The following is a 12367-nucleotide window of genomic DNA, read 5'->3' as shown; positions in this document are numbered from 1 at the left end:
TGGTGTATAACCATATTTTGTTTGTGAAGTTTATGTTCAATTCTGTCATTATATCTGTATATATTTGCTTGTTTGGTTGGTTGGTTGGATGGACTCTTGGTTCATGCTAATGTGCAGTTTAGCAGTCTTCTCTTTTTTCATGGACATTGACAATTCAAAATTATTTGTGCTGATAAAAACTTTTTATTAGATCCATATTACAAACATGCATGTTGCTGAATACAGAATATATTTCTATGGACAGAAATAAGAAACTAAGGCTCATTTTTGCATGATTGGTTTATTCAGGTCACAAGCATATCCATATCAGATTTAATTAAATAAAGTATACTAAACATATTAGACAATGTTATTTAGTTTTTATATTTGACTTAATGTCTCCAAGATTAACATTCTTCATGAATGTTAAAAAAAAAATGACAATGAAAAGTTTGTTTCTTAAAATGATTTAGATGCTTCAATTTTTCCCCATCATATTTTTCTTTGTGTTCAGTTCAGGTTTAAACAGAATAATATAACATTTAGGTGTAAATATACAGAATAGTAGAGCAAAACTGGAGGCCAGAATAGCAAATATCTCCACAGCTACAGTGTATTTTCCAGGTGAACTCACATAAGCTGGAATAAAAGTAATCCAAACTGCACAGAATATCAGTATGCTGAATGTAATGAATTTAGCTTCATTAAAATTATCAGGCAGCTTCCTAGCTAGAAAAGCTAAAACAAAGCACAAGAAAGCAAGAACTCCTATATAACCCAACACAGCCCAGAAACCTATAGCTGAGCCCAAGCTACATTCTAATATAATCTTATCCTTGTAGTAGTTCATGTTTTTGTATGGGAAAGGAGGAGAAACTGTTAACCAAAGTACACAGATAAGAACCTGTATGAGAGTGAAGGCGAGTACACTGAGTCTCTGCTGAGGAGGCCCAAACCATTTCATGATATTACTTCCTGGAAGTGTAGCCTTGAAGGCCACTAACACCACTACTGTTTTCCCCAGAACACAGGAGATACAGAGGACAAAGGTGATCCCAAATGCTGTGTGACGCAGCATACAGGACCACTCAGAGGGCTGACCAATGAAAGTAAGTGAACAGAGGAAACACAGAGTCAGAGAGAAAAGCAGCAGGAAGCTCAGCTCAGAGTTGTTGGCTTTAACAATGGGAGTGTCCTTTTCTATAATAAATAAAATAGCTACTAACACAGTTAATGTAGCTCCAAGCAATGAAAAAAACACCAGTATTATCCCCATGTCCTCTGTAAATGAAAGAAACTCTACAACCTTTAAAACACATTTATCTTTCACAGCATTAGACCAATATTCCCCTGGACACTGCTCACAGTTATTTGAATCTGCAAAATAATTAAGGTTATTATCATTAGGTTTTATATATGGTTTTATTTATTAATACCATTTATGAGGAACTGTATCCTGAATAATAAAATAAGGACACAGAAAGTACATTTAACAGATTTTCTTAGAATTTTGGTTATGCTGAAATTACCTGTCTGGTTACTGATCTCTCCTTCTGCACATGGTATACAGTCATAGCAGCAGACAGGCCTTCCTTTCTGTGCAGCTTTCCTGGTTCCTGGAGGACAGCTCTCACTGCACACAGACCTTGGCTTCTAAAATACAATATATTTTGGCTACAACCTTGGAATAATAAGGTTTTATCTGTTTGTGCCATAACTGCATGTTTAATAATGAAATCTTTGCAGCTTTACAGGTTTATACTTGTTATTTGAAGCAGCACAGATGTTTCATGTAGAATCGGTGGTACATAAAGGGCTTTATTTATTTATTGATATATTTCAGTTACTTGGAAATTGCAAATAATTTATTCACCTCTCTTTTCTCTCCAGCCCAGATTATATGTTCATGATTTAGTACAAATTGTTGTCCATCTGGCAGAGAGGCATCATAATAGCCTACAACCTTAAACTCCACTTCACCATTGAGCCCTCGATGCCAGTTCACCACATCATACTTTGCAGCTGTTGCCCCAGTGCTGTCGAACAAAATATGGTCTCCTATTTTACTGGTAAAATTTAACTTTTTTAGAGACTCAACAACCTTTAAATTAAAAAGAAAACAAGTATAAATTTCAGGATAACATCAGCTGTGGATTTGATCTGCTTTGCTTATCTTCTTTGTTACCTGCCATGATTGTATTCTTTTCTCTTTCTCACAAATCTTTTCTGAGCATCTCAAAAGGCTGTGTAGAGAATGTGCCACAGCATAAACCCCATTGTAGACATTATTTGCATATCTCAGGTCTGAAAAATCTTTACTATAGTTTTTAAAATAAATTATATCTTCATATTTGCTGCAGTAGCTTTCAGTCTGAGAAATCATCTTTCCATCTTTATCCACGCAAGGAAAATCATTTTGCCAAAATTCATTAAGAGCATAGTCAGCAAACCCAGCAATTTTCAAATTTCCCACATCAAATCCAATAGATCCAGAAAGTACAGTAAAACTTCTTGGTGTTTGCAGGCCGATAGCAGAAATCCATGCAACACCAATCATCTGGTAGCCAGTGAGATTATTTAGAATAAGTTGTTCTATTAGAATGTTCATATCAAAGTATGCAAAAAATACAATGATTACTTTGGCTGTGCCTTTCTTAATAATATCAGCAATTTTTTTCATTTTAGAAGGAACTGACCGATCAAACTTCTCAGAGTACTCAACACATATTCCCTCCTCTTTGGCTGCTTTCAGAAAAATAGCCATTCCATTGTTCCCATAGTCATTATCACTGTTCACAGCTCCCACCCAAGTCCAGCCAAAGTGCTTGACCAAATATGCCAGAGCTCTACCCTGGTAGTAGTCACTTGGTATTGTCCTGAAGAAAGATGGGTATTCTTTTCTATTGCTCAGACATTCACATGTGGCAGAAGGGCTTACCTGAAGAAAGTACGACAGGAAAAAAACGTAAGGCCCATTTGTGTTTCTGTGCCTCTTACACCAAAACGTCCAACGTTTCCAAAAAGAATATTATAAAATTAAACATTTCAAAACAAAAGCTTATGTATGGAGTGCTATACATCTAATTATACTGTATACCCGTGTAAATGATCTTGATGGGTAGAATAACCCTGATGATACTAAAGAAAACAAATATTGATTCTAATCAATTCTAATTCAAATGACCTCAGATCGGAATACTGATAAATAGCAAAGAGATTAAATAAATAGGCAATAAATATATAATGCCTCCGATCCAAGGTTTGATATTTAAAAAAATAACTAAAAAAATTTATAATGACTTAATTTATGAAATTTCTTTGTTAATAAAGATCATCTCATATGCATATTTAAAGTATATCAAATTAATTGTTATTAAACAATAAATAAATTACTTGCTCCTTACCACTGGCATCTGAAAAGGTCCTGTAGTTTTTGTGAGTGCTATAGTAGGAGTGGACTCTGATTCTCCTATGACAGCTTGTACTACTGCTTGTCCAGGGCAGCCATCATCTGCTGTTGTGTCATGACCAGTCATAAAAGCCATGGCTGCTTTCATAGATAACAAACCTGAGAGACAGTTGTCATAAATCCTGTAACCAACTGTGATATTTGGGAGCAAGCCGTTGTTTCTGTTGATTTCATCAATTGCAAAAGTCACAGTCTGAGCAAGGCGTAATTCACCTAGGTCAATGCTACAAATATACATGAAAATCGTATGAAATTTCAAATTATTTATTACAAAATGAAAAGTAAAGTTATACAATAAAAATAAATAAATGCAAATTATTACAAAGCACAAAATTGTAGATTCCCCAAAATCACTTTCATGTTAAAGTGTCTACTATAACAAACCTTTTGCAGATTAAATGTTGAGGTTTTTCAGTGTATGTTAATGACTGCATCTGTGTTTCACGATGTATTGAAAAGATAGCTCCAATTATCACATCTCCATCTTTAGACAGCAGAGGATTTTCTGGGTTTGCCAGAATATGGCAATATTCTCCCTTTGCCTGGTAAAAATAAATGAGTAATACAAGGAATAACATTACAATGTTTGTCCACTGCTTGTCCTGGATCAGTCCACAAACTCTATGTTCTTCATATATTTATACACATACAGTGGCTGTTCTGGGTATTACCATTTATTTTATGAGCTTGGTGATGTCATTGAGGGACAGAATGTTACACACGTCTTAATTTTCTATGGTTAAAATTATTCATCATAATTCAAAAAATTATTTACAGCCAACCTTGCTGGCTTGTACGTGCGCTGTAAAACCAATTTGCAAATTTATTTGCATTGTTGTATTTCTTGCATGTGTTCACTCACCAGTGAGAGAATAGATATTGCTTCTAGGCTTTGGCAAAGATCGTATAGGTATTTATAGAAAACTATGGTTATAAGTCAGGTAAATGTATGCAATTATATGAACAAAGTTGTAAATTTCAAGATTCAAGATTTTTATTTGTCACATACACAATTATATAGGGCATATATAACCAGCAGTGAAATGTGAGTCAGGTCTGCTCCATGGACATTGCACTTATTAGAAAAACACAACAATGAAAGAATGAGATAAAAGTAAACAATGAAAATATGAGGATAAAATATAAAAATATGTATACTGTAGATTGGAAAATAATGTGCATGAAAGTAAACTGTAGTTATAAATATAAGATACACAGGGATGTACAAGAGGCAATGTGCATATGTGCATTATACTGTGGTCTTAAATATTAAGATTTAATATTAAAATTTAATTGGAGTGTAAACTCCATCAATCCATCCATCTTCTACCGCTTATCCGGGGCCGGGTCACGGGGGCAGCTGTCTGAGCAGGGACACCCAGACTTCCCTCTCCCCAGACACTTCCTCCAGCTCCTCCGGGGTAATACCGAGGCGTTCCCAGGCCAGCCGAGAGACATAGTCCCTCCAGCGTGTCCTAGGTCTTCCCCGGGGCCTCCTCCCGGTTGGACATGCCCGGAACACCTCCCCAGGGAGGCGTCCAGGAGGCATCCGGAACAGATGCCCGAGCCACCTCAGCTGACTCCTCTCGATGTGGAGGAGCAGCGGCTCTACTCTGGGCTCCTCCCGAGTGACCGAGCTCCTCACCCTATCTCTAAGGGAGCGCCCAGCCACCCTACGGAGGAAATTCATTTCGGCCGCCTGTATCCGGGATCTTGTCCTTTCGGTCATGACCTAAAGCTCATGACCATAGGTGAGGGTAGGAACGTAGATTGACTGGTAAACAGAGACCTTTGCCTTGCGGCTCAGCTCTTTCTTCACCACAACAGACCGGTATATCGACCGCATCACTGCAGAAGATACACCGTGGAGTTCACCGTTCAATACCCCTTATGAAGAAAGATACAGCAAGGTCCGTGACGTCGCCCGGTATGGCGCAACCGGGGCCGCACCCTGGAGCCAGGCCCGGGGTTGGGGCTCGCATGCGAGCGCCTGGTGGCCGGGTCTTACCCCACGGAGCCCGGGCCGGGCTCAGCCCGAAGGAGCAACGTGGGGCCGATCTCCTGTGGGCCCACCACCTGCAGGAGAAACCGTAAGGGGCTGGTGCAATGTGGATTGGGTGGCAGTCGAAGGCGGGAGCCTAGGCGACCCAATCCCTGGACACGGAATCTGGCTCTAGGGACATGGAATGTCACCTGGCTGGGGGGAAGGAGCCAGAGCTGGTGCGGGACGTTGAGAGATACCGACTAGATATAGTTGGGCTCGCCTCCACGCACGGCTTGGGCTCTGGAACCCAACTCCTCGAGAGAGGCTGGGCTCTCTACTACTCTGGAGTTGCCCGCGGTGAGAGGCGGCAGGCTGGTGTGGGCTTGCTCATAGCCCCCCAACTCAGCAGCCATGTGTTGGAGTTTACCCCGGTGAACGAGAGGGTCGTTTCCCTGCGCCTTCGGGTCGGGGAGCGGTCTCTCACTGTTATTTGTGCTTACGGGCCAAATGGCAGTGTAGAGTACCCGACCTTCTTGGCGTCTCTGGGAGGAGTGCTGGAAAGTGCTCCGACTGGGGACTGGCTCTGACAGTGACACCTGGAGGGGCGTGATTGGGAGGATCGGCCCCCCCGACCTGAACCCGAGTGGTGTTCTCTTATTGGACTTCTGTGCTAGTCACAGTTTGTCCATAACGAACACCATGTTCAAGCATAAGGGTGTCCATCAGTACACATGGCATCAGGACACCCTAGGTTGGAAGTCAATGATCGACTTTGTGGTTGTTTCATCTGGCCTCCGGCCATATGTGTTGGACACTCGGGTAAAGAGAGCGGCGGAGCTGTCAACTGTCAACTTGGTGAGTTGGATCAGATGGCGGGGAGGAAGTTGGATAGACTTGGCAGACCCAAACATACTGTGAGGGTCCGCTGGGAACGTTTGGCAGAGTCTCCGGTCAGAGAGATCTTCAACTCCCACCTCCGGCAGAGCTTCAACCAGATCCCGAGGGAGTTTGGAGACATTGAGTCTGAGTGGACCATGTTCTCCACCTCTATTGTCGACCGGCTGTGCGGAGCTGTGGCCATAAGGTCTCCGGTGCCTGCCGTGGCGGCAATCCCCGAACCTGGTGGTGGACCCCGGAAGTAAGGGATACCGTCAAGCTGAACAAGGAGTCCTATCGAGCCTGGTTGGCTCGGGGGACTCTGGAGGCAGCTGATAGGTACCGGTGGGCCAAGCGAGCCTCAGCCCGGGTGGTTGCGGAGGCAAAAACTCGGGTCTGGGATGAGTTCGGTGACGCCATGGAGAAGGACTATCGGTTGGCCTCGAAGAAATTCTGGCAAACCGTCTGGCACCTCAGGAGGGGGAAGCAGTGCCCTGCTCACACTGTTTACAGTGGTAGTGGGAATCTGCTGACTTCGACTGGGGACATTCTTGGACGGTGGAAGGAGTATTTCGAGGATCTCCTCAACCCCACTGACATGTCTTCCACTGAGGAAGCAGAGGCAGAGGGCTCAGTTGAGGACTTGTCGATCCCCCAAGCTGAGGTCACTGACGTGGTTGAGAAGCTCCTCAGTTGCAAGGCACCGGGGGTGGATGAGATCCGCCCTGAGTACCTCAAGTCTCTGGATGTTGTAGGGCTGTCTTGGTTGACACGCCTCTGCAACATCGCGTGGCGGCTGGGGACAGTGCCTCTGGACTGGCAGACTGGGGTGGTGGTCCCTCTGTTTAAGAAGGGGAACCGGAAGGTGTGTTCCAACTACAGGGGGATCACACTCCTCAGCCTCCCCGGAAAAATCTATGCCAGGGTACTGGAGAGGAGAATTCGGCCGATAGTCGAACCTCGGATTCAGGAGGAACAATGCGGGTTTCATCCCGGTCGTGGAACACTGGACCATCTCTATACCCTCACCAGGTTGCTGGAGGGTTCATGGGAGTTTGCCCAACCAGTCCACATGTGCTTTGTGGATCTGGAGAAGGCATTCGACTGTGTCCCTCGTGGTGATCTGTAGGGGGTGCTCTGGGAGTATGGGGTCCGGGGCCCTCTGCTAAGGGCTGTCCGGTCCCTATATGACCGGAGCAGGAGTTTGGTTCGCATTGCCGGCAGTAAGTCAGACTTGTTCCCGGTGCATGTTGGACTCCAGCAGGGCTGCCCTTTGTCACCGGTCCTGTTCATTATTTATATGGACAGGATTTCTAGGCGCAGTCGGGGGCCGGAGGGAGTCCAGTTTGGGGACCACGGGATTTCGTCTCTGCTTTTTGCAGACGATGATGTCCTGTTGGCTTCTTCAAATCAGGACCTTCAGCGTGCACTGGGACTATTTGCAGCCGAGTGTGAAGTGGTTCTCAGCCGGAAAAGGGTGGCTTGCCCCCTACAGGTTGGTGGAAAGCTCCTGCCTCAAGTGGAGGAGTTTAAGTATCTTGGGGTCTTGTTGGAGTGGGAGATCGACAGGTGGAGAGTAAACTATTTCACAATATAGCTGTAGTACAGAGAATTTCATAGAATAGTTATTAATATTAGAGTACTTGAGTATGTGTACTGTGCCATTTTACAGTTTTCGAGGACAGAGCACTGTCCTGGGCTATGGCCGTTTGGTTGGGCCACCTAGCTGACTTCCCTATGGTTGGTTCATTTATCAATGCAATGGGAAGCTATTTTGACCACCCTATTGGGATAGGGGCTTTGACCTTGTCTCCACTTTGCATATGCCACGGTGCACGCTCGGTAGCCAGCTATATCATTGATTTCCGTACTGTGGTGGCCGTCTTGGGTTGGAATGACCAAGCCCTCCAGGAAGCCTATGTGCAGGGCCTCTCCAAGAAGCTGATGGACGAGCTAGCGGACCATAATCATTGAGGCAAGATACTGTAGATTTCTTTTGGACGGGGACAATGGTGGTTGTCTTGAGGCACATAGGAACAACGGCACTGCTCAGGGAAATGTTGAAGATGTCAGTAAAGACATCCACTAGCTGTTCTGCGCATTCCCTGAGCACCCTGCCAGGAATGCTGTCTGGTTCAGCAGCCTTCCGTGGGTTAACTGCATAGAGTTCTCCTCATGTCGGCTGTGGATAGACAGAGTACCTGGTCATCGGGTGGGGGGGGGGGTCTTCCTTGCCATTTCGTCGTTCTGCACCTAAAAATGAGCATAGAAGTCATTCAGCGTATCTGGGAGGGAGGCATTACTATCACAGGCAGGTGTCTTGTAGCTTGTGATAGCCTGTATGCCCTGCCACATGCGCCAGGTGTCTCTGCTGTTCTGGATGTGGCTGTGGATTGTCTGGGCATGTGCGTGCTTTGCCTCTCTGATGGCTCAGGACAGTTTGGCCCTTGCTGTTCTTAGGGCCTTCTTGTCCCCTGTTCTGAAGGCTAGTTCACTAGTCTTCAGCAGTGCACGCACGTTAGCAGTCATCCACGGCTTCTGATTCGTGCGTGTGGTGATGGTCATGGAAACAGTCATGTCACCAACGCACCTGCCGATGTAGCTGTTCACTGATGCTGTATACTCCTCCAAGTTAATGTGTCACCGTTGGTTGCAGCCTCCCTGAAGATGTTCCAGTCAGTGCACTTAAAGCAGTCCTGAAGAGCAGAGGTGGCTCCTACTGGCCAGGTTTTCACCTGCTTCAGAACTGGTCTAGAGGTCTGGCTGGAATTAGCATAACAGAGATGTGGTCTGAGTAGCCGAGGTGGGGGCGGGGCTTTGCATGATGTGCGCTGGGAATGTTTGTGTAAACAAAATCCAGCATGTTTTCATCTCTCGTAGCAAAATCCACATGCTGATGGAATTTAGGGAGCACTGACTTAAAGATTTGCAAGATTGAAATCTCCGGCGATGATAATCAGTCTGTCGGGGGAACATTATGTAGATTGCTAATACCCCCATATAGCTCACTTAACGCCTCTTTAGCATTAGCTCTTGTGGGAATGTAAACTCCGACAATGAAAACAGTGGCGAATTCCCGTGGTAAATAAAATGGCCTGCATCTAACAGTCACAAACTCTACTGATGATGAGCAGTAATTAGAAACAAGCACAGAGTTCTTACACCATTCTGTGTTGATGTAAACACACACCACCACCACTAGTCTTATCGCACTGAGCTGCATTTCTGTCGGCTCTAAGTGAAGTTAGCCCGTCCAGCTGAATGGTGGCATCTGGAACTCTGTCACTGAGCCACGTCTCCGTGAAAATAAAGATGCAGCAGTTTCTAAACTCTTGCCATGTAGTGCGTTTGAGTCGGATGTAGTCCAGTTTATTGTCCAGGGAGCAAACATTGGAGAGTAGAATGGCTGGGAGAGCCGGCCTAAATAAAACCTTAAAAAAAGTAAATAGCACATATTAAACCCAGAGTGGCCACTGCGTGCTACTGGCCATCTTGGATGCAATGGGGCTAATTCAGCACAAAGGCCCATTCCATTTTGAGACCTCTAAGTCCCTGCCTCAGGGCACCCAGTCCAACAAGTCGTTAAACAGCAGGGGCCCTCCCCCCTCTGTGGACTACCGGGACCTCCATGAGGGATTCTCTAAACAGAGGGCCCAGGTCCTGCCACCTCACTGTTGCTTTGACTGTGCCATTAACCTGGTTCCAGGTGCAGCTTCCCTCAGGGACAGACTGTTTTTACTTTCCCTGCTGGAGCATAGAGCCATGGGTCAATATATCCAAGAGGCCTTATCCTTGGGATATATTCACCCATCCATGTCACCAGCAAGGGCAGGCTTCTTCTTTGTTAGGAAGAAGGATGGGAGTCTGCCTGCAACAAGCCAGAGTTTTTGACCACCTGCAGCAAGCTAGAGTTTTCTCTAAACTTAACCCCCGCAGTGCATATAACCTGATCCGCATCAAGGCAGGGGATGAGTGGAAGACCTTCATCATGCCTTCAGGGAATTACGAATATCTTGTGATGACCTCTGGCTTACTGAATGCTCCGGCAGTCTTCCAGAGCTACATCAGCAAGGTCCTCGGGAAGACCCTGAATTGCGATGCCTTTGTGTACCTGGATGACATTCTCATCTTCAGCAGTTGATTGAAGAAACATGTTGTACAGGTCCGCCAACTCTTGCAGCTTCTCCTTGAGAATGGCCTATACATGAAGCTTGAGAAATCACAGTTCCATGTGAATACCATCTCTTTCCTGGGCTTTGTGGTCTCTCAGGTTGGCCTGAGCATGGATCCCCTCAGGATCACTTTCTGGGCCTCACTAACTTATTCCAGTGCTTTTAGTACCTTGGCCAGCCCACTTTGTGATCTGACCAAGAAGCTTCAGGGGAGGTTTGTATGGACTGTTGAGGCCCAGGAGGCCTTCAAGGCCTTAAAGGAGAGGCTGATTTCTGCCCCTGTGCTTTGGGTTAATAGTGGAGGTTGATGCCCATGACATAGGAGTATGGGCCGTTCTGTCCCAGCAGTCAGGAGCAAGGAGAAGAGGTGCACCCCTGTGCATATTTCTCTCACTGGTTGATGAAGCCAGAGAGGAATTATGATGTAGTGGATCGCAAGCTCCTGGCCATTAAATTGGCTCTGGAGGAGTGGAGGCATTTGCTGGAGGGGGCCAAGAACCCATTTCCTATCCAGACGGACCACAAAAACCTGACCTACATCCAGCAGGCGAAGAGACTGAACCAATGACAGGTCAGGTGGTCCCTATTCTTCACTCGGTTTGATTTTACCCTTTCTTTCAAACCTGGCTCAAAGAATGTCAAACCAGATACCTTCTCCTGCCAGTGGGTCCCCATCAAAGAACCCCAAGTTTAACCCATAATTCCAACTTTGAGGATAGTAGCACCTTTTGAGTTCTTGCGGCTCCGTTTCTCGTGGCCCTCTATAGATCGGGACGTTTGGGGTTTTGTGGCAGCCTGCCAGATGTGCACCCAAAAAAAGGGTTTGGGTTTTCTCCAAAAGGGTTTTCTCCAAAAGAATGAGTGCAATCTTGGTGGTAGTGGACTGGTTCTCTAAGGTGGGAAAATATATCCCACTGCCCAAATTTGCCTCAGCCAAGGACATGGCGAAACTTGTGTTTCAGCACTTCGCACGGACACACAGCTTTTTCTCTGACTTAGTCTTGGATCGGGGCCCCCAATTCACTAGCTGATTTTGGGGGGCTTTCTGCCACCAAAGAGGTGCCACCACCAGCCTCTCATCTGGCTTCCAAAATGAGTCAAATGGTCAGACAGGGAGGGTTAACCAGGACTTGGTTCACGCCCTCTGTTGTCTGGCCGCCTCCAACCCGGAAAATGTTTGTAGAGCAGAAGGGGGAGTCGAGGGTCCCGACTGCAGACCACATGGTGGCCCAGTGCTGTGCAGCACCCATGTTCTGCCAAGGTCAAAGGGTCTGGCTGGTGACCAAAGACCTGCTCTTGCATGTTGAGTACAAGAAGTTGGCCCCATGCTACATCAAGCCATTCAAGATCCTGTGGTAGATTAATGAATCGATGAAGATCCAGTGCCCCCCCGTTGACCGGGCCAAACCCCCACCCCATCTCATCCAGCGGATTATGGATTCCCAACATCGCGGGAGTTGCGTCCAGTATTTGGTTGATTGGGAGGGCTATGATCCGGAGGAATGCTCGTGGGTCCCTGCAAGACACATCCTGGACCTGGAGCTAGTTAGGGCTTTTCAGTGAGCCCGAGCAATGAGCCTGGGACCGTCATTCACATTCACGCACGTCGCTCTGAGAGGTAATTTCTCATACAGAAGTTATTTCTCATACAGAAGTTAACACTTCTGTGCTCTTCCTCGACTGGCTTTTCAGTGCCTGCCTGGTGTAGCAGTAGAGCTTTAGTCACATGATTCAGGGAGCTTAGCCTCTGCAGATCGAACCTGGTTTTGGGCATTCCCAGTCATCACAAGCATTTCACTTCCCTTATTATTATTAATAGCTACCACTGCCAGATCATCAGCCAAACCTTGCAGAACTCTTTTGGGGTGTCCAGGTTCAACGCTGCAA

At 45.8% G+C, this 12367-nt stretch overlaps 1 protein-coding gene across 1 annotated transcript; it reads right to left on the bottom strand.

Annotated features, from left to right (window-relative positions):
* Nucleotides 1-457: 457 nt before the first annotated feature.
* Nucleotides 458-4122, bottom strand: LOC132851134 (extracellular calcium-sensing receptor-like). Its single transcript, XM_060877769.1, has 7 exons — nucleotides 4099-4122; nucleotides 3833-3990; nucleotides 3384-3672; nucleotides 2165-2917; nucleotides 1853-2080; nucleotides 1509-1629; nucleotides 458-1356 (listed from the first exon to the last, which is right to left on the bottom strand). The coding sequence occupies exons 1-7, from the start codon at nucleotides 4120-4122 to the stop codon at nucleotides 458-460; spliced, it is 2472 nt and encodes an 823-aa protein (XP_060733752.1).
* Between the last annotated feature and the right edge of the window lie 8245 nt (nucleotides 4123-12367).

This window comes from Tachysurus vachellii, chromosome 9, assembly GCF_030014155.1.
Source record: "Tachysurus vachellii isolate PV-2020 chromosome 9, HZAU_Pvac_v1, whole genome shotgun sequence".
Taxonomy (NCBI): domain Eukaryota; kingdom Metazoa; phylum Chordata; class Actinopteri; order Siluriformes; family Bagridae; genus Tachysurus; species Tachysurus vachellii.
Note: the sequence above shows the minus strand (reverse complement) of the source record. Positions and strands in the feature narration are given on the sequence as shown.